Source organism: Drosophila montana, unplaced genomic scaffold, assembly GCF_035044405.1.
Source record: "Drosophila montana isolate Dmon_TW-CO22-7 unplaced genomic scaffold, ASM3504440v1 contig_3640_1, whole genome shotgun sequence".
NCBI lineage: Eukaryota > Metazoa > Arthropoda > Insecta > Diptera > Drosophilidae > Drosophila > Drosophila montana.
The window spans coordinates 119075-143416 of record NW_026998525.1 but is presented as its reverse complement, the minus strand read 5'-3'; the positions used below and the strand labels follow the sequence as shown (position 1 = coordinate 143416).

Here is a 24342-nt window from a genome sequence, read left to right as displayed (position 1 = left end):
TGGATTATATGAATACCCGTCGGTTTGAAAGCTTGGCATTATTTTTGGACTACATTTGTGGTCTCTTGAGACATTTAACCCGGTTTTTAAGTTATATTTCATAAAAGATTATATGAAATCGGGCTTTATTTTCACGATTCTTAGCATCGGTCTCTTATTAAAAAAACTAAGCCGATGGAGATTCTTAAATGTTGGGTTGCTTGACTTTTTCCACATTTCATAAAATAAAATGTTTCGTTGAGAGTCGTATCTGCACGTATTCGAAGATCTTTCGGTTAATAACAAAAATTCGAAAAAATTCCAATGCTGCCAAATATCAGTCAAAGAAACCCTGTGCGTCTTGATGCCGATATAAAAATATCGATATATTTAATAACGCGAAGAATTCGTACCGGCACTATCACACAGTAATCGATACACGCATATATCGATATAAGATCAATTGCGCTTCGCATTCCTACACTTAATACTGTTTCGTGTTTTTGTTTTGTTTATTTTTTGAACTTGATAAATATTTCAAAGCGATCAATAAAAAGTTCAGTTCAGCAATTTGGTGAAGTGTGTGGCAATCGTACTCTTGTAATTGCAATGGCAATGGCTTTTCGCTTGTCCAAGCACGAAACGAGCGTCATCAGTGCGGACGACACTTCGCTCGAGCAACTCGACTCTAGCGTCGAGATGCGTTCGCGCTCCCCATCGCCGCTTGTATTTAATCCACGCAAATTGCGCTTCGCCGACGACGATTTTGACAAGGATCGACAGGAAAGTCCGCAACACAAAAAGAAACCGAACGATGCCGCGCGAGACATGGACATGTCCCCACCATGCCAAAAAGTACGCGCACTCCGTCTTTTCAACACACCAGCAACGCCAAAAACCATACTGCAAAAGTCAACGACCAACTGCAGCAATCACCTATCAGCCGCCGCCGCAGCGGTGAATGCCACCAGACGCGAGGAAGTATATAAGTTGATAGAACGTCCACGCTCGCTTCCTCTGCATAATCACAGAAGCATGCAACCACAGGACACGGCCAATGTAAATCCCTTCACACCAGACAGTGAGTGCCAAACGTATATACATTAGTTCATAAAGATCGACTCAGTAGTGTACAGGACATATGGCAAAAGAGTATCCACATTCGACTCTAATCCATATACAAATGTCTTCCCTTCAGGTCTGATGGCGCACAACAAGAAGCGTTGTCGCACTCAATTCGGACGTGAGAATCTCAATGTGAGCGCCATGCAGAGGTTTCTACTCAGCGATCCCGCTGACGAGGATGGCACACAGGAGACGAACGGCATCGATCCCACGCGGGAGATACTTCAGCAGGCGCCCAAACGTTTGGCGTTGCATGACACAAACATCAGTCGCTTCAAGCGCGAGTTCATGCAGGTCAGCGTAATTGGTGTGGGTGAGTTTGGAGTCGTCTTTCAGTGCGTTAACCGGCTGGATGGTTGCATCTATGCAATTAAGAAGAGCAAAAAGCCCGTAGCAGGCAGTTCATTCGAGTAAGTTGCCCCGAATCCCAATCCCAAATACTTCTTACTAAAATCCTGATTCTCTAGAAAGCGTGCGTTGAACGAGGTCTGGGCGCATGCGGTGCTGGGCAAGCACGATAATGTGGTGCGCTACTATTCGGCCTGGGCGGAGGACGATCATATGTTAATACAAAATGAATTTTGTGATGGCGGCAGCCTCCATGCGCGCATCCAGGAGCACTGCCTGGGCGAATCCGAGCTAAAGATATTGCTAATGCATGTGATCGAAGGCTTGCGCTACATACATTCCAATGATTTGGTGCACATGGACATCAAGCCGGAGAATATCTTTTCCACAATGAATCCCACGGCACACAAACTGGGCAGCGCCGCACAGCAGCAGGGCGGCAGAGACGATGATGGCATGGATAGCGTATATGAGGAATTGCGCAGCTCCGAGAATCTCGTCACGTACAAAATTGGTGACTTGGGGCATGTGACGTCTGTGAACGAACCGCATGTTGAGGAGGGCGATTGTCGTTACTTGCCCAAGGAAATACTGCAGGAAGACTATAGCAATCTGTTCAAGGCCGACATTTTCTCGCTGGGCATTACGCTCTTTGAGGTCGCCGGTGGTGGACCGCTGCCAAAGAACGGACCCGAGTGGCACAAGCTGCGCAACGGCGAGGTGCCTGCTATTCCAACGCTAAGCAAGGACTTCAACGAGCTGATTGCGCAAATGATGCATCCAGAGCCCAACGAGAGGCCTAGCTCCATGTCCATCTATAGTCATCCGTAAGTACAAATTTATAAATAATATGTATTGATTATATGCTAAATTTGGTTTATTCATGCCGACAGAATTCTGAGCGCAGTCGACTCCAAGAGTAAATTGCAGCTAGGACTGGAGCTGACGGTGGAGAAGCGCAAGAACGAGATACTAATGAACAAGTTAAGGGAGGCAAAGAAACAAATTAAACTGCTCGAACAACGTGGTGAGTGTGTACAGGCAATCTCTATATAGTCATAATATCTAATTTGGTGTCGCCTCCCATTGTAGTGTCCATGCTAGCGGCTGCAAACACACCGGAACCCCTGGACGGTCAACGCTGTCTGCGCTCCTTCACGCGGCGCATGCGCACTCCGTTTGTGTCGCATGCAAAATTTAATAATCTGGGTGATCGAAACAAGAATGTCATTACCAACGTTTGACAATATACAAAATTCAGCTATACGCCGGCACTAAACTCTTCCGCATTCAACGTGAACTAAGCTCACATTCTTGTTAATTTAAGCATGTATCATAGCTATAAGTTGTTGCCAATTTCGATTTGCAAACGCCTCAATATCGTTGAGGGTTCTGTTCCTATTCTATCAACAAAAAAAAAAGAAAACACCGGATGAATGCTATATCTATATTTCTCAACTCAGTGAAATTTCTTGAATAAAAAAGACGCGTAATAAGGTATTGCCTTTAATCTTAATTTTTTTTAAAAACCCCAACATTTTTGTATATATTTTGAGTTATAACTGTAAAATAGTATGTATTGTTTTCGTAATTAAACTATTTATTATGTTAAATTGAAGGCGAACATTTTTAAGAACATTCCATTCGCGAATAAAACGAATGCTATCCACTTAAATGGCATATCTATTTTGTTTTAATTGTTCTCAGATGTTCTACAAAGGAAGAGAACGTTCCAACGAATCCTATTCAATTCAAAAACATTTCATATGATAATTACATTGTTCTCCGCAGTTCTACCACATTCCCGATCATTTCCTGTGTTTGAACATAACAACCCCTAAAAACGCAATGCGTCAGTATGCAGAGCTATCGATATATTTTCTATATATCTATTAGTTGTAATCGGGAAGTGTTGGATTCGATTGTTTTTTATTTTGAGATGTGCAACGTGTAGGGTTGACACAGTCCCAGTGGCGGGGCAAATACTTTATTGAGCAACACCAGAAACTCATGTGGTTACCAGTGCTTCAGCCAATATTTAAACAGAATGGCCAAAATACTTCAGAAATACATAAAGTTTTCCACTTCAGAGCTGGAAGAGTATGCCGCCAACCCGGAATCGTGCGTGCGTTGTGTTAAAACAGACCTGCACCTGGGCATGGGTGCATACGGCATGGCTAACTTCAAGCATGCGCTGCATGAGCTGCTCGTCCGCACCAAGGTGGGCATATACGATGCCAACGTGAATGGAATTGTGCTGGGCATCAAGAACATCAAGGTGCTAGGTCAAACGGCAGCGTTACGCGCCGATGATCCCATCATGCACTTGCTTATTAATGCCGACTTCTATGTGTTCAGGCCAGTGGCGGGTGCGGTGCTCCATGGCGTTGTCCGGCACATATCCAAGCATCAAATCAGTGTCATCATCTACAGAGTGTTCAACACAACCATTCGATTTACGAATAAGAAGCAAAGCAGAGAGGGCATTGTCATGGATCAGGAAATCAAGTTCCGAATCAAGGACTTTAACATAGCTAATGTCATGCCCTTTATTGAGGGCGAACTGTTGCTTGAGGAGACCGATCCTTTGGTAAGTCCAGAAATCCATACCTGCAAGTCTGTAGACAAGTCTTAACTCTAATGCTTTACCAGAACAAAACCATCAAATTTGAAGAGGACGAGGAACCCGAGCATACGGAAACCCACGTGGAGCTAGATGCTCTGGTAGAACTAATCAAAATGGAGCCCAGCATAGAAGTCGATACGCCGGCGCCAAAGAAAAAGGCCCAAAAGCGTAAGCAAACGGCAGAAGCTGACAAAGTTGTGGAAAAATTGAAAAAGATCAAAAAAATAAAATCAGAGCCCGTGTAGACCTAACAAAATTCTGCGTATTGGTACAAATTACATTTAAGATATGATATGAGCAACAATTTAGAATCTAGCACGTTGAGTTTTACAAATACAAACTGTAAATATGTTTAATAGTTAACAACTCCAATCCCAAATCTTAAAATTAGCTGCCCAATGGCATCGAAGTGAACAGCATATTAAACCCAAAGATGTAAAGCCGAAATGATTGCATAGCCCCATTTGGAGTCGTCTATAAAAACAGATTGGATGCAAGACAGTCTCATTGCTGGCCCTGCTGCTCATTCACATACTAATGGGAACTGGAGTTCTCCAGCGCAATAGAATGCAAGCACTACAGGCAGAAACAATACCAACACAAGGCGCCGTATTTTGAAAGAACAGCTGTGGTTAACAAGAAACTTGTCACAATCTCACTTCCCTAATACGCTGGCAAATACGTTTAACTACTTTTGTATCCCCTTCGCTTCTTCTCGGTTTGTCCCATAGAAGTATCAGCAATTTTGGAACGTCTGGATGAGTTCCGAAAACAGAATGCTTTGGCTATTGCCTGCAGCGTTGACTCGTCCTCCGCAAAAGGATCAGCGGTCTGGGTAATATAAGGATACCATTCCTGTCAGATTTGACGCACAAGAAAAGTGAGGACTTAGGTGTTTATATGCCCAAGCTGGGTCACAGCCTTCGCACCCATTTCATCATCGATCCCAGCGGTATTATACGCCAGGCGACCATCAGATCTGTTTGTGACGCGTTCTGTGGGTGAGGCACTGCGTCTGATCAAGGCTTGTCGCTATGCTGATAAAACCGGCAATCCAATCCTTGGGACAATAGTTTCCTAGTCTGAGAATTGTATATACCCGGCTACAATCTACAACATGCATTCTAAATTTATAGATGAATTGTTTAATATAAAAATTTGTCAAGTTCAATTAAGAGAAAAAGGCAATAAATCATAAATGATTTTTACACTATGTTAATAATTCGCAACTGGTTAAGGCTAAGACTTTGTAGTCTAGCTGGTTTTGTTAGTCGAATAAGTAAAAATTGTTGGGTTTTTTTCAATATCATAAAAATGCCCAGTATACATAAGTATATTTTATTACATGTGTTTTTCATACAAATAGATTCAATATTTTACAATACAATTACTCGTAAATACATTATGTGTATTATAAATATGTGTATATGGTATTTAGTTATAATCATTTAAAAGCTTGTTACTTGTACATATATTTACTTTAATTTATTTATTTTTGATTTCGCTATTTATCAAATACATAACAAGCAAATGTGTAATAATAAAATATGAAATACTTAACCGTACGTCAAATAAATATAAACTATACACACACATATAGAAAACAATCTCAATACGATATAATATCAATATATATATATATATATATATAGTTGATGAGGCCTACATATTCTGATTAGTTTATGCACGCGACTCGACTACAAGGAACATTTACATAATGTACAAACAGACAATAAGTACACAAATACACATATTCTTAACAAATTTTTGGAAACAACTACGTCGAAGTAAGAACTAATTAAGAAAAGTTTCGACACTCAAAAAAGTTGTTTTCTAAATTTTCAAAAAACTCGTCCCAAAATGAGAAACATCTAATTTTAGTAAAGTTTTTTGTATTTAAAAAATGTTTTTCTAATTAGTTTATTTTTCTTCGAAACAAGAAAACTTTCTAAAATAAAGACCATTTTTCATATTGTGGCGAATCTTTTAGATTTAGTCTAAATCCTTTTTTGAGTACGGGAGAAAGTCGTAGATGGGTTATGGAAAGTATAGTTAAAGCGGGTAGGTTCAAGCACTTGGAGCGCTTGCGAGTTAGATTGAAATTCCATAAGCTTAGTTGAGAGCCACAGCTGATTAGACAGAGATTTCCTGAATATGTACACGTTTCTTGCCGCTGCCGGAGCTGCTGGCGCCGCCCGCAGCCCCCGCCTGTCGCAGGATGCCCATTTGCTGCTGCTGCTGCTGGGCAGCTAGAAAGGAACGCGGCGGTGGCGGCGGTTCTGGTATATCATCGTCTCGCATGATGTCCGAATCGCCGCTGGCCGCTGCCTTGACCGCCTCCTCGATGGCCTTGAAGGACATTTGATCCGACGACTGGACCGCGTAATCGAACTGCAGCTGCCCGCTGGTGTCCAGAAAGGAGCCGCGCTTGCTGCCTGATTGCGCCGGATTTGTTTCGACCATCGCCGGCAGCGCATTGTAGCTGACCATTTCGATGTGGGGGCCGGTGGTCGGCTGTGCCGCGGCTGGCCGCGTCTTGAGCAGATCCAGCGTGCTGGTCGAGCACGCCTCCCAGTTGTCCATCAGAAGTGTTGTTTGCGCCGGGTGCGGGTGCGGGTGCGGCGGTAGCTCCACCAGCAGCTGCTCCTCCTTCAGCTGCTTTGTCTTCTCATCGTAGCAGCTGTACTCGCCAAAGACCATGCCCATGCCGCCCTTGGTGTCCACCACGGCGCCGCTCAGCGTGTATGCATCACTGCCCATCGCCGCATCGCCGGATCCGGCGGCATTGAGCTTCAGTATGCTCGAGTTTTTGCTGGTATCGCTATCCTGCAGCTCCTCCTTGGTTTTGGCATCGCGCGCCCGTTTCTCCCGCTGATGATAGATGCCCGCAAAGATCAGCACATTGAGTATGAGCAGGAAACAGCCAACGGCCACGGTGGCTATCAATGCTGTGGTATAGCTTTGGAACTGCTTGCCGCTCAGGCGGCGCAGCAGCTCCAGATTGCCAATGATGCCCGTCGATGCCGTCGCCAGATCCTTGTGCGTCTCCACTTGCGTGTGCTGTGTGCGATTGTCCTTCGGCGCTTGAGTTGTGGTCAACTCCGATACGGACAGGGCGCCATCGATGCCACATTCTAAAAGAAACAACAAAGGGAATTTCGCGAAATTAATCACTCCTTAGTTTCTAAGATTGTAGGATTCGTATCCGTTCTTAAATCTGAGTTACTTTGAAGTAACCAAAGCAAAATAAAAAAAATAAAATCTTGAGTTTTTTAATAGACATTTTTCCACTGCTAAGTCCACTTTTCTTTTAACTATGTAAATTTCCGATATGTTCTTCATGTTTTTCCATGTTCATAAAAAATCTCATTCTTCGACCTATAGATTTACTTGGCATAATTTTAATAGGTGGTTTACTAGTCCAAAAAAACTTTTAAATTTCAACCGATCGTTCCTGTGTCAACTATATGATGCAGTGGTCCGATCCTCCCGGTTCCGACATATGTACTTCAGCCTATGCAAAACTTAAAGACTAGTCAAGATGGACAGACTCGGCTGTTGATACAGATAAAGGAAAAATATATATTATGGGGTAGAAGATGTCTCCGTCTATGCGTTGCACATTATATGAAGTAATTACAATACCCTCTATAAGGGTAAAAATAAGAAAAATTCCATTTGGATATATATATCATTAATTGTTATCTTCAATATTTCTAAATGAAGTACTTAATTCTGATATTTTTGGAAAATCACTTTTAAAAATGAGGCCTTAAAGCTGAAATTCCCATTTTAATTATTACCATGCACCGGACCTTGAACCGCACATTAAATGTAGTTGAGCTTCATCTCAAACATTCTCTATAATATCTAAAAATAATATATATTTTTTTATAATAATATCTAAAATTTTCGTTAGTTCATGTATTTTTGCAAGGTGGCAACTCTTAAATATTTAACAGCCAGTTAAAAGGCTATTATATTATAATCATGAACTGGACCTTGAACCTCACCTAAAATATAGTTGAGCTTCATCTCAAACATACTCCACAAAAAAAATTTGTTTATTTTTTATATCTAAAATTCCTGTTTAGCTGTCAGTTCGTGTCTTTTTTTCCAAGTTGGCAACTCTAAAATATTTAACTGGCAGTTAAAAAGCTATTATAACTTTGACCTGCAGCTTTGCCAAGAGGAACACGCAGAAGTTGAGTAAAATCAAAGTGGAGCCGCACCTGTTGAGCAAAATAAAAGCTTTTCGAATTTTCCACATGTTACCTGTTGTTGCAGTTGCACCTGTGGCGCTCAAAGCATTTGTTGCATTCGTATTTTCATGCTTTTGGGCTGGCGGCGGCGGGGCAGTTGTGGTTCGGCCCGTTTGGATAATTATGATGTTGTCATCGTCCGCGGGCTTCGTTTGCAGCTGGGGACGCACAACACCTGGAATAAGTCCACAAAAAAGGTGACTTTAGAATTACGCACAATCGGCGTGTTTACCTTCATAGAGATCCCGGCTGTTGAGATCATCCTGGAACTGATGATGCCGCATGGACTGATCGTTGATGTTGAAATGACGATGCAGCTGCGGTATCAGGTTGAGCCACATGGACAACTTGTGGCCGCGATAATGGGATTGAATGTTGGCCTTGTTGCCTGCTGGGGGGGGGGAAGAGTTTTTATTGGTCTTCTATGCACATGTGACTGTGTGTGTGTGTGGCTTACCCAGCTCAATGTACAGCTGATTGACCACGTCGTAGGCATCCCAGAAGGGCAGCTCATCCCCCTCATAGCTGCCCACCTCGTGCTCAGTGCTCATTGCGTCCAGCTCCGGCTGTGGAGCGGGTCCCTCGTTGCTGCGCAAACGCCGCCGGAAATAGGAGCGTTTCTCGTGCATCGCATTGCTGCGACGCTGATTGTAGATGACGGCCAGGTTGAGGGCTTTGCCGGTCCCTAGCGCATCCTGGTATCTGGGCGCCGAGCGCTTGCGTTGCAGGTGCACAGGTGCACGGCTCTGGCTGGTGGCCGGCAGCTGGGCGGGGCCGGGCGTTGATTGGTTCGGATTGCTGAGTGTGCAAGGCAAAACAGTTAGAGACAGCTCGGGTCACAGGTCACAGGTCAAGGGACATACCCAGTCTTGGCGAAGTTGGCCAGATAGCGCAGCATTAGTCTTCCAATTTGACGCTCCTGCGCTGTGTAGTTGTGTGGAAATAGCGGAGAGACTGGCAAGCCCAGCCAGAAAGGCACATCTTCGCCGCGCACCGAACCAGTTCGCTGTCAATGAATCAAGCAGCAGCAGCAGGTCAAGGTTAAGAGGTCATCGCTGCGTATCGTTGTGTACCCACCTGTGGATATTCCTCCTCAATGGTGCGATGCTTAAAGTGCACAAAATACGTGCGACCGCCACGCAAACTGTGCATATAGCCCAATTTAATCAGAGGCGAGGCCGTGTGCCCATCGCTGAGGAACTGCAGCGTCGCATCCCGAGCGCTCAACGGATTCCTGATGGCCTTCTCCCAGTCCGTGTACTCGTTCTGCAAATCAAATGCAAAAACTTTTATCAAAGTTTAAGCCTTAAAGTTTAAGCTAAACAAAAATGTTTGGCGGTTCGAAACAAATCCACGTCTTCTTTTCTCAAATCTGTGAATCCAGTTTCTGGTTCAAACCTAATCTAACTTTTAATACAACAAATTAATTCATATAACATTTATTCTACATATATTCAATAGTCCGTTTCACGGTTCGAAATAATGCCGTCTTCTTTTCTCATATCTGTGAAACTGGATTTTCTGGTTCAAAACTAAACTCCCAACATTTTTTATAATTTGTAATACATCTAATTAATTCATATAAAATTAATTCTACATATATTCAACAGTTCGTTTCACGGTTCGATCCAGCGCCTCGCCTTAGTGTTCTTGGTTTTTCAAGGTTTGAACCATGGCTTTCACTCTTTTTTTACAATTTTTCTTTATCATTCTTCTATGCTTTTATCGTCTAAATTACCTTTAGCACGGCGAATATCTCGTTCAAATGGTAGTGAAAATTATTGCGGACAAATGTACGCAATATGCGATCCCGGCGCGTCTCATTGAAGCCAAACTCCAGATCCTGCGCGCTCAAATCCAGATAGGATTCCACAGACGTTAGACAGAAGATGAGGTCGCGTTTGGGAAAGTTGGCATATTCAATTCCTGAAGTACTGTGTGCGGCAAAAACAAAGGCTAGCTTAAGGGTTTACTTTCGTTGCGTTTCGACTAACCTAACAATAGCTGAGCCCAGGGGCAGAGAAGTGCTGGACATGGCATCCGTGTTGGGCGTTATGACAGTGCCATCCACAAAAGGAGCAAAGCCAACCAGAAAGCTAAAAGAAAGCAGTTTATAGAGCTTGTTAAGAAATTCTATATTAATTGTGGAGAAAAATACTCAAGGAATTGCCGAGAGATTGCGAAAGGATTTACAATACTCTGTAACTCAATTTTGGAAATAATAAAATAACTACAACTGAAATCGAAAATCCATTTCAATCAGTTGGCATTATCTATATATATTAAACTGTTTGTCCTGACTGATTAATTTTCACTGTAGTTACCTCATTTTTGAAGATCTTTGTTCGAATTCATTTGAGGGGTGTTTCACAAACATACATACACACATACACACATACACACCTACATACATACATACATACATACATACATACATACACACATACACCCATACACACATACATACACCCATACACACATACATACATACATACATACATACATACATACATACATACATACATACATACATACACACATACATACATACATACATACATACATATATACATACATACATACATACATACATACATACATACATACATACATACATACATACATACATACATACATACATACATACATACATACATACACACATATATACATACATATATACATACATACATACATATATACATACATATATACATACATACATACATACATACATACATAAATAAATACATACATACATACATACATACATACATACATACATATATATATACATACATACATACATACATACATACATACATACATACATACATACATACATACATACATACATACATACATACATACATACATACATACATACATACATACATACATACATACATACATACATACATACATACATACATACATACATACATACATACATACATACATACATACATACATACATACATACATACATACATACATACATACATACATACATACATACATACATACATACATACATACATACATACATACATACATACATACATACATACATACATACATACATACATACATACATACATACATACATACATACATACATACATACATATATACATATATACATATATACATATATACATATGTACATATGTACATACAAACATATAAACATATAAACATATAAACATATAAACATATAAACATATAAACATATAAACATATAAACATATAAACATATAAACATACAAACATACAAACATACAAACATACAAACATACAAACATAGAAATATTCATACATATACACACAAAAAAACAACACAAAAAAACAACACAAAAAAACAACACAAAAAAACAACACAAAAAAACAACACAAAAAAACAACACAAAAAAACAACACAAAAAAACAACACAAAAAAACAACACAAAAAAACAACAAAAAAAAGGCCAAAAAAAATACTACACTACTAGCTAAGCATGAAAAACCGCAGAGCCTACTTGAATTCTTGAGAATCGAGGAGGAGAGTAGTTGGTTTAAAATCGTTTTATTTAAATTTGCGTCATAGCGTCAAATAAGCTTGGTCTGCGTTTGGTATTACAAAACAAACATGCATGCGTACATATATTCAAAAATGCATACACACATGCATGCATACACTAACACACATACGCCCAAACACACATACATACACACACACATATATATAATACCTCTATGACTTCGTACAAAGTACTTGTATTATTATATACTTGATTCCATATAAGCTTACTATTATAAGACATAGGTCAAAATTTCCTGCCCCCATAACTTGGATCGATTTGGCATCTAAATCTGAAAATGGTACCCTCAAATATCCTATATTCCCATAGGTCAAAATTTCCCACCCCCATAACTCTGCCAAAACTCAGCCGATTTTCATACGGTTTGGCTCTTTGTTCATGGTTTGACCTTTAGATAAATGTGGCATCTAAATCTGGAAATATTATTCTTGGTCTAAATTCATGTAAATATGGTACCCTCAAATATCCCTTAAATATCCTATGTAGACATATGTAGGTCAAAATTACCCATCCCCATAACTCGGTCAAAACTCAACCAATTTTCATAAAGTTTGGCTTATTGTTCATGGGTTCACCTTTAGATCAATTTGGCATCTAAATCTGGCAACATTATTCTTTGTCAAAATTCATGTTAAAATGGTACCCTCAAATATGCTATATAGACACATGTAGGTCAAAATTACCCATCCCCCTAACTCGGTCAAATCTCACCCGATTTCCACGAGGTTTGGCTCTTTGTTCATGGTTTGACCTTTAGATCAATTCAACATATAAATCTGGCAACATTAGTTTTGGTCTAAATTCATGTAAAAATGGTACCCTCAAATATCCTATATAGACATTGGTCGAGATTTCCCACCCCCATAACTCGTATACATTTAAACTAATAATTTAAAGAGCTAACTTTAGATGTAAGCCCCTAAAAGGCATCAATTTCACTCACCGCGGATGATCGATCTTAACTGAAAGCAATTCGGCGACGCTTTTGGTGCGCAAACAGGGCGCCAGATCATCGTAGAGCATGTCACCATGGCAACCAGTCTGCTCGGCGACGCGTCGCTTGACAAACAGCGGGTTCTTCTGTATGGCCCAGGGCGAGAGGGCAGTGCCGCTTATGAGCACCGCGCGTTGTATCAGATCTAAACGAATCCACAATGAATCCAATCAATAGGTTAAGTTAGGGCAAAGGACCCACCACTAGCCACGGGCGAGACGGCCAAGATGTTGGCCAGCACAGCTCCGGTGCCGTAGCCGAGCAGGGTTATGCTCTGCGGATTGCCACCGAAGGCGGGCAGGTTCTCCTTGAGCCAGTGCAGGCCGGCGACCAGATCCATTAGACCGAAGTTGCCCTGGGCGCTCTCCTTGCCGCCGGTCTTGAGGAAACCGAAGATGCCGAGCCGAAAATTGATTGTCACAACGATGACGTTGCCATGGGCGGCCAGTTCGGAGCCATCGTAGGGATTGCCCGAGTTCCAGTCGAAGGATTCGCCGTGTATGAACACCACAGTGGACAGCATCGCATCGGAATTGGAACCGGAACTGGAAGTGGAACTGGTACTCGAACTAGCGTTGGCAACCGCTAAAAAAGAAACATATTTTAAAGGTTTAATTTAAGTTATATGTATCTATATCTTCCGTGTTCATCCGATGAGTTCCGATTCGCGAACGGCTTCCATATGTTGTCTGCGGCAAACGGAGCTGCCAATTCTGCAGCGCTTGCAGTAATTCCTTAAATCAACTGCAATGCACTACGGAATTGAGAGTTTCGCTGCCATCGATATGCCCAACTCCCCTTCCCCCTCTGTCATCATTCGAACTGTTTGTAAAAAATGTTCATTTAATTTTCCGTTCGCCCAGAGCTGTTTCCCTTTCATTATCAATTAAACTACCAATTGCACCTTTATTTTATTGCATTTTTTATTTAAAGTTTTTCCCTTTAAATGGTTAAATTGCTTTTAAGTGCATTTCGTTTCGATTAATTTTTTCATTTTGATGGGCTATGTTTTTACTCAGTTATTTATTTATTATTATTCATTAATTTTATTGATAATATATGTATTCAGCCATTTAACTATATTTTTGTTTAAATAAACTATGAACTGCAATCGCAGTTTTCGACTGATTGAAAATAAGAAAAAATTTCATGAAAAATTAAATTTTTATATTTTTTTAATAATGAAAATTTGATCATGTGATTAAGTACAATTATAAAGAAAAATGATTTCGCAATCTATTAATTTACCAACTTTATAAAAATATAAACAACTTTTAAATAAAAAACAAAAGATCATCGTTTTGGTACATAACACAAGATTGAATAAAAAATATTAAACTGAAATTTTGGATGAAATATTTGGGAATATATGGAAGATTTTAGAAAAAATATTATGCTGTCAGACTTTTTAAAAATAAATAAATAAATGAATTTATCACTTCAATGAAATTCAAAATAAAAGAAATATATTTTTGTAAATTTAGAAGAAAATCTGGCATTGTAGTTTTTGTTTATGAAATCTCTTGGTAAGATGTTTCTAGAGTTTATATTTTTCTATACAAATTGTTTAAAAAGTCAATATATGTTGGGCCAATCCTAGGGGATCGAAGCTTAGGGATCGAAGCTTAATGGTTGAGACACTTTGTATCTGCCTGGCGTGGTCGAGAATTACACAAACAATTTCCTTACCGAATTACTAAATTTTCAACATAATTTATTCGACCCGTGCGATGCCGGGTAATTTTTTGTAGTAAACTTAATCAACTAACTTTATTAATAACTTTATAAGATATTTGAATTTATTTGTTGCATAACTTACGTCTCGGTCGCTGCGTCTCGTATGGCACATAGATATTAAGGTATAAGCAGTCTTCCGATTGGTTCTTGAGCAGCGGCAGCAGACGTCGCAGCTGGGCGAGACGGGCGCGCGGCACCTCCAGCAGGGCCTCCGGCCCGTTGGGCGGTATGGGCACATTTTGTGGACAAACGGGCGAGAATCGATCCGCATTGCGGGCCGTTTTCCACGTCGATGGCGTTATGGGTGGCATAAATCTGCAAGTCGATGTAATGGGCCCCAATATGTACGGACTATAAATATGTATGGTATATGCGGCACATCGTAATGCTAATGGCATCAAACTATTCCCGATTACTTCCGCCGAGTGTTTGTGTGTGTGTGTGTGTGATAACGTAAAGGATTCATTGGCTAACGTGAAGCGTAGCCAAACTAAGTACTAAGAGCCATCAATCAAAATTGGCAACTGCTTTTGATTAATTGTGCATTTTATTGTTTTGCGTTGAATGCCATCGATCAAAGAGGAGACGACGAGTTGTTGGCCACGGCGAAAACTTCAATGTTGATTTTATGACACAACAATTGACGCGAAACGTTTTTATTGTTTACGATTTGCCGGCTCTGCTTCGCCCCCATCCCCCCCCGCCCACAACTCATCCGACAGCATCTCAGGAGAGGCAAAAAAAAAAAGAAGGAGAATACAATGGAAAATGTTAGCAGTTTGTTGCCTGATGAGACAATAATGCGCAAAATTTTTTTTCTTTTTTCCAGCTACAATTCCCTTTTTACCAGTTTTCGCCATTTCGCAATCAGTTGGCACATTTTGCGGTTCCGGGTTTCCCAGCACGGCGTGCTGAACGGATGAAAGCCCAAATGCTTTCAAATTAAACGACGCATTTTGTTGGCTTCGCTTTTTGCCATAACAACGTCTTAACAAGCGATAAATAAATGAATGCTCCACAAATACCCTGTACTCATTCGTACAAGAGGGCATGCCTGCAGCAAAAATAAAGCAATAAATGAATGAAAGTTCTACAAATACCCTGTATTGAAATCCTCAAATCAAGCCATTTATCAGAGCGTCGCAGCCCGGAAAGGCGTTGCATATTCACTTAAATATATGTTAAATATTTCAAGGGTTTATTTTATTTCTGTCTTGCAATGTGAATCGCGTACAGAAGGAAACATCTGCGATTGCATTAAGTATATATATATATTCTTGATCATTCAAAAAATAAGTATGACAAACTTTTATTATGTTTCTGTCATGCAATGTGTAGCATATAGAAGGCAACATCTCCGATCCCCACAGGTATATATATTCTTGATTAATCAAAACTAAAGCTAATGTATGACAAATCGAATCAACTTTGGACTAATATAACATATAGTTCTATAGGAAGAATCGGCCGTATCGACAACCTTTGTTGCTTTCCCAAATTTGCTTCTCATCTTCATGTCTAGAGAAGTATTTAAGCTAAAAATTTCGTTTTTTCTTGATTTTGATTTATGTTTACAAAAATAATTAATACTAATTGCTTTTTAAATTAACATATGGGCTTAGCTACCGCTGAAGATATTTATGAATTGCATTTTTGAGCAATCAAAAGTCAAGAGCTTCATTCAAAATATAAAATATTTAACACTTAATTATTAACACATAAGTTACCCCAAATTAAACATTCGCTTGGTCTCAAAATACCCCTCATTCTTCATTGCCTGACTACGGGGTATATAGAAAAATCATGTTTAATTACTTTTTAATTTGTTTTAGTTGTTTATTCACCAAAATTTGTGCAGCTACTGTTAAAATTTATAATTTGATGGATAAAGTTTCTGTAATAGGATTTACGAATTTGGAACTTTAACGACATTTTCGAGTACCCAAAAATATATATAAAATATATATATATACATATGTATATTCCCGCTGAAACCAAGTTTTGAACAAATATTGGCATTAACGATGTTGCACGGTGTTTGTCCTCGTAATTGTAATCATGACTTTCTTTCAGTTCCCTAACTTAGTTCTTCAATAGTTTTCCAATTCGCTCTCTCTCTCACTGTCTCGCTCTCTCTCGCTCTGTTTCTCTCCTGCCTAGTCAGGCGTCGATTCGCCCAAAGTTCGATGAAAGATCTCAACAAAATTTTGTTACAGAAGAGACATTCGCCGTGTTGCAAGTAGCTGCGCTTCGGAACGAATCCAAAGAAAAGTTTGCGGCATATTGCAAAAGTTTTGCAACACTTTGTCACTTATGCACACGGCAGAGTTTGCTTTGTCCTATGTCCTGTGTCCTGTATCTATTCCTGCAATACTTATTCCTGGCGACTCTGACAGGCACAACAAGTGTGTGGTTAGGTGATGTAGATGCTACGCGCCTCTGCCCCGCCCCACCCCGCCCGCCTCTTGCTGACAATCTCTGGCAAATTGCTCTTTAATTACTTCCTGCACAAAGTCCAAAAGTCAATGAAGTCCGCTTATGAATGTTGCCTCATTGTTATGCAGCATCAACAGATGCCACAAATGAGCAACAGGACTTCATCAAATGCCACTGAATTTCGCTCTGATTTGCCTCCAGATACACGCACATCTGGCCTGGAAGTCTGTCTGAAAATTATTCATGCTCGAATGACAATTGGCAAACTGGACAAGCGGGAGGGGGCAGGGGGGCGGGAAGGGGCGGGCCAAATAAACGTGATATTTGACAAATTGTCAATTTGCCGGATAGCAGGCGAAAGCTAATTAATCATTGTGTCTAAACAAATCAGTGTCTGTCGCCAAAGTTACTAATCAAAAAGATTGTAAAAAAAACAAACCAAACTCGTTTTATCAGAATCAGAAAATAATTGGCCCGGCAACATATAGAATACATTATAGTTTTTTTTCTTTCTTTTGGCAATAAATCTTCAGTGAGGAATTTAATTTCAGGTCTACACACATTCGTGCTTATATTAAGTGAGAAGCTATCATTTTTCAATTAAAATAAAATAAATAAAATACTTTTAATTTTTATATTTATAGATCGAGCCCAATCTGCAATCTCATCATTTTGGTTCTTTTTTTTTTTAAATAATAACTCTAAAGTGAATGGCAATATAGATCGATATAATTGGAAATTAATAAACGCCCTTTTTATTTTAATCAAGTTCTAGAGATTCTAGAGCTTAGATTAAGCAATAAAAATATCTTCCGGGTAAAAAAAATGTCTCAAAATAAAAGAAAAACTATTTTAAAATGTCTTTAAGTTAACTCAACTTAATAAACAATAATCTATTATAAGCATAAATCTATTATTTTAATAATCTCAGAAGAATAAATGTTTTTCAGTCAAAAGAAATTAAAAATATTTTAGATTATAAAGTGCATTTTATTTCAAACCATTCTGAGCTGCGACTTTCTGATATGTTTCATGAATTTGGGATAAACAAAAAAGTTGTTCTATAAAATCTAAATTTTTCACAGATCGTTTTAATTCTATACATTTTTGCTTGTAATGTTGTTGTTTTAGGTTTTTAGTTAGATGAAGTCGCCGGGCTTCTAACAATATAGAAATAAGAAGGTTTCTGTGGCAACATATATATATATATCCCACATATTTACTGGTACATAATATAATAATCAGAATTACATTGTGTGTTGTAAAAACATTTTGAACATAATGAAAAGCTATCAAATGGTCGAAAAATATAACTAGAAACTTGTCTTGTTATAGCTATATGCTAGAAAATTAGATTAATTTGAATTTAAATGTGTACGCAGAATAGTTGCATTATTTTTGTGGCAACAAAAGCAAAGTTTTCATGCAAAAACTTTGAATTTTTGCCGATGCCTGCTGCCTGTTTCAAGTCATATTATGTACCATGTTAAAAGTTTTCGTGAACATAACTTTAAAGCAGCAAAAAACTGTTTCAGCTCGCTTTATAAGTTTGCAGAGGGAAAATTTACTTTAAGTAATAATAATAAAACATATTTTCGAATTTAGTTGCTGTTGTTTAACAGAACACTGTTAATAGCAGAATGTTATAAAGAGCTTACAATTTGTTGCTGTTGTTTAACAGGGCACTGTTAATAGCAAAATGTAAGCAGCTTAACATTTGTGGCACAACTGGGTTATTTAGTTGGCTTAGCTAGTTTCTAAGCTCAGCACCTGCAAATATTGATATAAATGAGCTCGTTTACCGGCTCTAAGCTGATTAAACGACGCTCTGCCGCATTGTCTTGCAAGATAAATATTAAAAGGCTGCCAACTGCTAATTGTAAAATAAACGCGAGATAGAGTTAGCTTCATTAGGAGCCCTTTTGGCTATTGGCCGGGCCAAGACCTTGGCACTTTAATCTGGCAAACAATGTGGAGACCCGGAAGCTGGCTAAGGCCGCATTACATGAATGTGCAAAGTTCCGGACATACTTTGTGCCCGTGCTCACGTATACATACATACATATATTATCAAAATAATTATTAAAATTGCTTTTGCCTGGCGCAGGAGCCTGATAAAGTTGCGCTGCGTTGGGCGAAACGTAGGGGAAGACCGAAAAAAAAAGAAAGCATGCAGGCAATGCCGGACTAGAAGATACCCCTTAGCCAATGAAGTACGTTCTTTAGGAAGTTTGTTGTTTATTGTCGTATGGATTTTCAGGGCATACAAATGAAACTTCGTACTCAAGACCCAGACGAAACCTAAAAAAATTATACGTTTTCTTGGACATTTTTGGCTGAAGGGAGAAAGGTATCCAACTAGTAAAATCTTAAGGATCTGTGTGCATTATGGCAGAGCTTGCATGCTAATTGGCTGTCTGTAGCACTTTAAGAAGCTTCAAGAAAAGCTTAAAAAACTTGTTCCGAAATCGATATTTATCGATATTTTGGAAATGGGAGTATATATCGAAAAATGGTTAACTTCTTTCGTGTATAATATATGAGAACAGGCGAACAGACGGAAGGACGGACAAGGATTGACTCAGCTTGTCAAATTGATCGAGAATAATAATAATAATAAAATGATAATATTAATAACACATATACTTTATACCCTTTATACATAATTTCAATGAGTGCAGGGTATAATAAACACACACGCACAGACACACACGGGCACACAGTCACACACACGCAGCGGGTGGTTAGCCCGCATTATCTTCGGCTAAGCACTCACCTGAGACTGCCCACAGGCGGCGATGCATACGGTATACCAAGAAATGCCTCCACCAGCGGCTGGGAGCGCACAACAATGCCGCGCAGCAGGCCATACTTGGTCTTCACGGTGCTGGGGCTCAGCTTGGCGCCGTGCAGGCACTCGCAGTCCGGCCACAGCGACGATAACAGCAGCAGCAACAAAAGCCAGCTGCTGCTGTGGATGTTGCTCTGATGCTGCCAACAGGATGCGGGTTGCGTGTGCCATAAATGGCGTTTCCTCTGCGCTGATTGCTCCCGCTCCTCCCGCTGCTCCTGCTCACGCTCCCGCTCCCGCTGCTGAGTGTGTGTTGGCATTGCCAAAATCTGTAGAAATCTCTTTAATGTTATCAGTCTTATAATGCAAATGCCTCGGCTGCTGCTGCTGCTGCCGCGGCTGCTGCTGCGGATTTTCATTTCCGCTTGCCGCGCAGTTGTTGCACAAATAGCTCTAATGTAGCTCATCAAGGAAACGATGAAAACGTAACAGTAAATACGTAGAAAATGCGATTGGATTAGCTTAGTTTGTTTGCTTCTGCTTCTGCTTCTTCTTCTAGAATTTGTCATCAATTGGCTGCGCTCGCGACTGTTTCCGGTTTGGAACTGCCGTCGCTCCGCCGGACTGGCGGCATCTTCATTTTGACAGCGGTTGTGCGCATATTGAGCTTGTGATTGAGATGGAGCAGCGCCGACATGCTGATACCCTTTCGCTTTGATTTCAAATATTATACACTAAACTCGCTCCGCCGCCGCCGCCGCACTGCGACAATTTCGCCTCGACTCGAATCCTGTTGCTGCTGCGCCTCCTTCGCTCGGTGCTGCAAGTAGTCGAAGAGGAAATAAAACGTAAGTCTTAAGTATCCGCTTTAGCTGTGGTTCCGTATGCTTGTTTTATGGCCGAGTCGCACCTTTTCGCTGGCCAGTTCGAATCTTAACTGTGCAACGCATCAGAGCGTGGCATCCTTAAATAGCCTTGGCCACAGCCACGGGCCGTGTGCCATGAATGCGAACTGAACTCAATTCACAGACCAGCCCCAGCCCCAGCCCCAGCCCCACCTGCAGCCAGGTACTAGCTGCCCCCACACCCCATCTGACCTGGCTTTTATGCGCCATTTTAAATGCGCAGGCTGCCTGCTGCCTGCTGCCAGCTTGCAGTTTGCAGCTTGCCCCAAACGGTTTATCAAGCGTTGCACACGTGGCGCATGCCACATAACACAACCAATATGCTACACTCACCTGCATTATACAGCTGCAAATGAACTGCATTCAATGGACCTGAGATAACAGTCTTGCAAAATAAAAACACTTTCACGTTTGGCTTTTGCCAAGCTCCAGAGTTCTCCCTCAAGTTTATTATCTTAACGATCAGAAAAATCGTTTTATTTTTAGCTTTTTATTTTTTAAATTATTTTATAGCCTTGGGATTTTTAAATTTAAAATGTTTCGCGAACTTGTAGCTTTATTTATTCAAACAGTTTTTGCCAAAATAGCAAATGTATATTATTTAACTTAATGCAAATATATAGAAAATTATTCAGGAACTTTGATGAGTTCGGACTGACTGCAACTTCAAATGAAATTAAATCAAAATCAGCGCAAATAATACCAAAATACACAAATTGTACATAGTTTTGCTCATTTGGGCGCAATTAAAAATTCATTATGCAAATTCCAAACTTTCCCTAATTATGCAACATTTTCAAATTGACTGCAGAGAGTTGCCGCACTTTAAAAATACCAAAAAGGTGGCAACATTCTAGCGAAAAACGTTGACAAAGTCTTTCATCAAAGAAAATAAACTTGAATGTTTTTATATGAAAATTATTATTAGCAAAATTCAAATTAATTTCACTTGACATATTTTGTTTAATTTTTGCCGGCTTTTGTTTGCTTTCAATTTCTTAAAGTGCGCTTACAATAATATTTATGCATATGACAAATTATAAAAGTACAACAAAAAGCAAGAAAAGCTAACAAATGTCTCGGTTAATTTACATTTTGATGCTTTTATAAAGGCTGAGTTATAAAATTATGTGCAATAAATTTGAGAGAAATTTATTAAAGAATTTTTAATAAAAGGTTTTGTGACTGATGTTAAATAAAACTAAAGAAGATGTAAGATTTACATTAGCTAATGCCAAAGTTTAGATTACATTCAATTATAAAACGAGCAACGCACTTAAAATAACACTTTCTTTTATTATTGACGCTTACTTGTTTTATTTAAAAACCTTTCAGTTTTTGCATAGATATAAAAAAGTGATTTTTCCAACATTTTCAAGCCAAAAAAAGAAAATAATTTTAATTTTTCTTTGATTTTCCCCGATGGGCGTTCCTGTAAACGCCCATATGCAAAATATATTCACAAATTTCTTTTGATTTTGTGCGCGTCGCAGTGAATCCTTGCGTAAAGCAAGAAGGTTTCAATATTGATCCTAGCGAACTTAGGGAACTCGATAGCTTAATGCCTTGTTTTTGGAATTTCATGAATAGACAAATAAGTGGGGAAATATGTAAATGCGCCGCATTTAAACGATCCTCATGATCTTTTTCTATGTTTAGCTAAGCTTTTTTCTATCTCCTTTCAATGGGGGCAACGAATATTAAAAGACAACTATAATATTCATTTTTACTATGAACGGAACTCTTTAAAAAGTATCAAAATCTTTTTATATACTGAGCTGGCAGCAGAGAACTAGAAACAGTCTCATAAATGTGTCCAGATCTTTTTCAAATTTCCGTGCTTTAAAAAGCAATATTTGAGAGAATATCAAGAATTGGCAACAAAAGCTATAAGACTAGTTTATGAAAACTATTCTTAAGCGAATTTTGTATATATTTAAGGGTCAAATCAAGCTTTGTCCGATTCTAAATTTGTTAAATGGCTGTGCTTAGAAGTTGGTCGAGTGCTAGAAAATGTTCCATTCAAGTTTTGCCTGAAATTGGAGCTCATGTTCGAAATAAATTCGTTGCAAACTAATTATAATATTTAAATTAAAAATAAAATACTAGCTGAAGCATTGCACTTATTGCTGCCAACTTGTTAAATGTTCTCCAGACTTGAAATAATTGCTATGCGTTAATTAAGAGTTTAAGTCCCCAAACAGCGACATGGCCAAAGCTCATTAAATTGCCGACAGCACACAAGAGGTTACACACAGGCTAATGCAATAAGCATAAAGTACCTGCAAATGTTGATGCGAAATTTCTTTGTTGTGGCTGAACATGTAAATCTGTTAAACATACACAATGCCATGAAGAGCTTAATCCTTGGCGAAATACAGAAAAACCAAAAATACCAGAAAAAGGAATCCCTAAAAGAAAACATGGCAAATGATGTGAGCGACTAAGCTGCTTGGGGCTCATTAACAATGCTCGCTCGTAGTTGGTCTCTATGCCCAGACACATGACGAGTTGTGTAATTTATCTTTCGGTCTAAACAGACTCGTTTAAATCGCATATATCTGAGGCTAAACAATTGTCTCAAATGTAACGATTGCGACGGTTTGCTGACACAGACACGGAGCCGGACGGAGTCGGTGGCGGAGACGGGGTCGGAGCCGCAGACGGAACGACAATCGCACAATTTCTCTAAATTGCAGCTATAAAACTAAAGTTTAACTATGAGGAGCCGAACCCACAACAGCATCCATCTACTATGTACTAAGTATTCCCATGACCAGTTTCATCTCTTTCATTTCAATGTCTCTGCGGGTGTGTCTCTGTGTGTGTGTGTTGACAACCAAAATGTCGGCACGTTTTTAACAAAAAATATTTGTATACCCTGTAGCCATAGAAATTGCGTAAAAGGTGTAATCAGAAATATTGATTAACAATAACAATTGAGTAATTAAATAAGTCTGTGTGCCTGACCCAGCTCTGCCTAAAGAGCAGGCATTCAGATCTATGATAAATCTTCGTTTTTAAATTTAAACTTAGATCTTTGAGTATATGGAAGAGTTTATTAAAGATTTGCTTTTCTTACTGCCATATTTTCCCCCAAAACCTTATTTCACAAAGTTTATTCATCTCATTTAATCTGCAGGGTATCTGCCAGTCGAGCACTCTTGATTGTTCCTTTTACTCTTCCCGTTCTGTCTTCAGTTCACTTACTCGTAATTCCGTTTTGGTGTGAGTCATGACAACGCGTTGGCTTTGGGTCGGAAGCGACCAGTTCTTCGGGACAGGCAGTGTAACAAAATGTTGGGATTTCAAATATATTTCAACTTTTAAATTAACTAAAAGCTTAAAATGGCATTTGGCTGCAGCGCTCTGCCACTGCCAGCATCACGCATGGACTTAAGCATAGTTACACATTCCTAAACGGAATTTCAAGAGGGTGTTCAACGGGGGAGGGGGGGGGGGGGTAGAGGGATGAAGTTGGCTTGTAGCAAGTACAAATTGAAGTAGACGTAGCTGAGGCAACGCATGTTTCCGGCATGATAAATATTTACATTTTTG

The 24342-nt window shown here is 39.5% G+C and overlaps 3 protein-coding genes across 6 annotated transcripts in view; 2 read left to right on the top strand and 1 right to left on the bottom strand.

Annotated features, from left to right (window-relative positions):
* Nucleotides 1-438: 438 nt before the first annotated feature.
* On the top strand, nt 439-2878 carry Wee1 (Wee1 kinase). The gene is made up of 5 exons (XM_064692807.1): nt 439-1060; nt 1178-1514; nt 1572-2279; nt 2346-2479; nt 2545-2878. Exons 1-5 carry the CDS (start codon nt 589-591, stop codon nt 2694-2696), a joined length of 1803 nt encoding a protein of 600 aa, XP_064548877.1. The 5' UTR covers nt 439-588; the 3' UTR covers nt 2697-2878.
* Nucleotides 2879-3425: 547 nt separating this feature from the next.
* Polr1F (RNA polymerase I subunit F) lies at nt 3426-4444 on the top strand. Of its 2 annotated transcripts, XM_064692786.1 has the most exons (3): nt 3556-3730; nt 3811-4042; nt 4105-4444. In XM_064692786.1, the coding sequence occupies exons 1-3, from the start codon at nt 3699-3701 to the stop codon at nt 4321-4323; spliced, it is 483 nt and encodes a 160-aa protein (XP_064548856.1). In that variant the 5' UTR covers nt 3556-3698; the 3' UTR covers nt 4324-4444. The 2 variants fall into 2 exon arrangements, with proteins under 2 accessions (XP_064548855.1, XP_064548856.1); XM_064692785.1 differs by having other exon boundaries at nt 3426-4042.
* Nucleotides 4445-6062: 1618 nt separating this feature from the next.
* Nucleotides 6063-24342, bottom strand: part of Nlg2 (Neuroligin 2) — a 31368-nt gene continuing 13088 nt past the window's right edge. For 2 of the 3 annotated variants that reach the window (XM_064692782.1, XM_064692783.1), the window contains 12 exons: nt 19865-20699; nt 14735-14967; nt 13117-13500; nt 12865-13060; nt 10335-10436; nt 10079-10274; nt 9418-9606; nt 9204-9346; nt 8798-9138; nt 8573-8731; nt 8354-8515; nt 6063-7212 (listed from right to left, as the gene is read on the bottom strand). In XM_064692782.1, the coding sequence (XP_064548852.1) occupies nt 6212-7212; nt 8354-8515; nt 8573-8731; nt 8798-9138; nt 9204-9346; nt 9418-9606; nt 10079-10274; nt 10335-10436; nt 12865-13060; nt 13117-13500; nt 14735-14967; nt 19865-20448 (3690 nt within the window). In that variant the 5' untranslated portion in view covers nt 20449-20699 and the 3' untranslated portion in view covers nt 6063-6211. The remainder of the gene's footprint in view (nt 7213-8353; nt 8516-8572; nt 8732-8797; nt 9139-9203; nt 9347-9417; nt 9607-10078; nt 10275-10334; nt 10437-12864; nt 13061-13116; nt 13501-14734; nt 14968-19864; nt 20700-24342) is intronic. The other variant, XM_064692784.1, reaches the window with a different exon arrangement.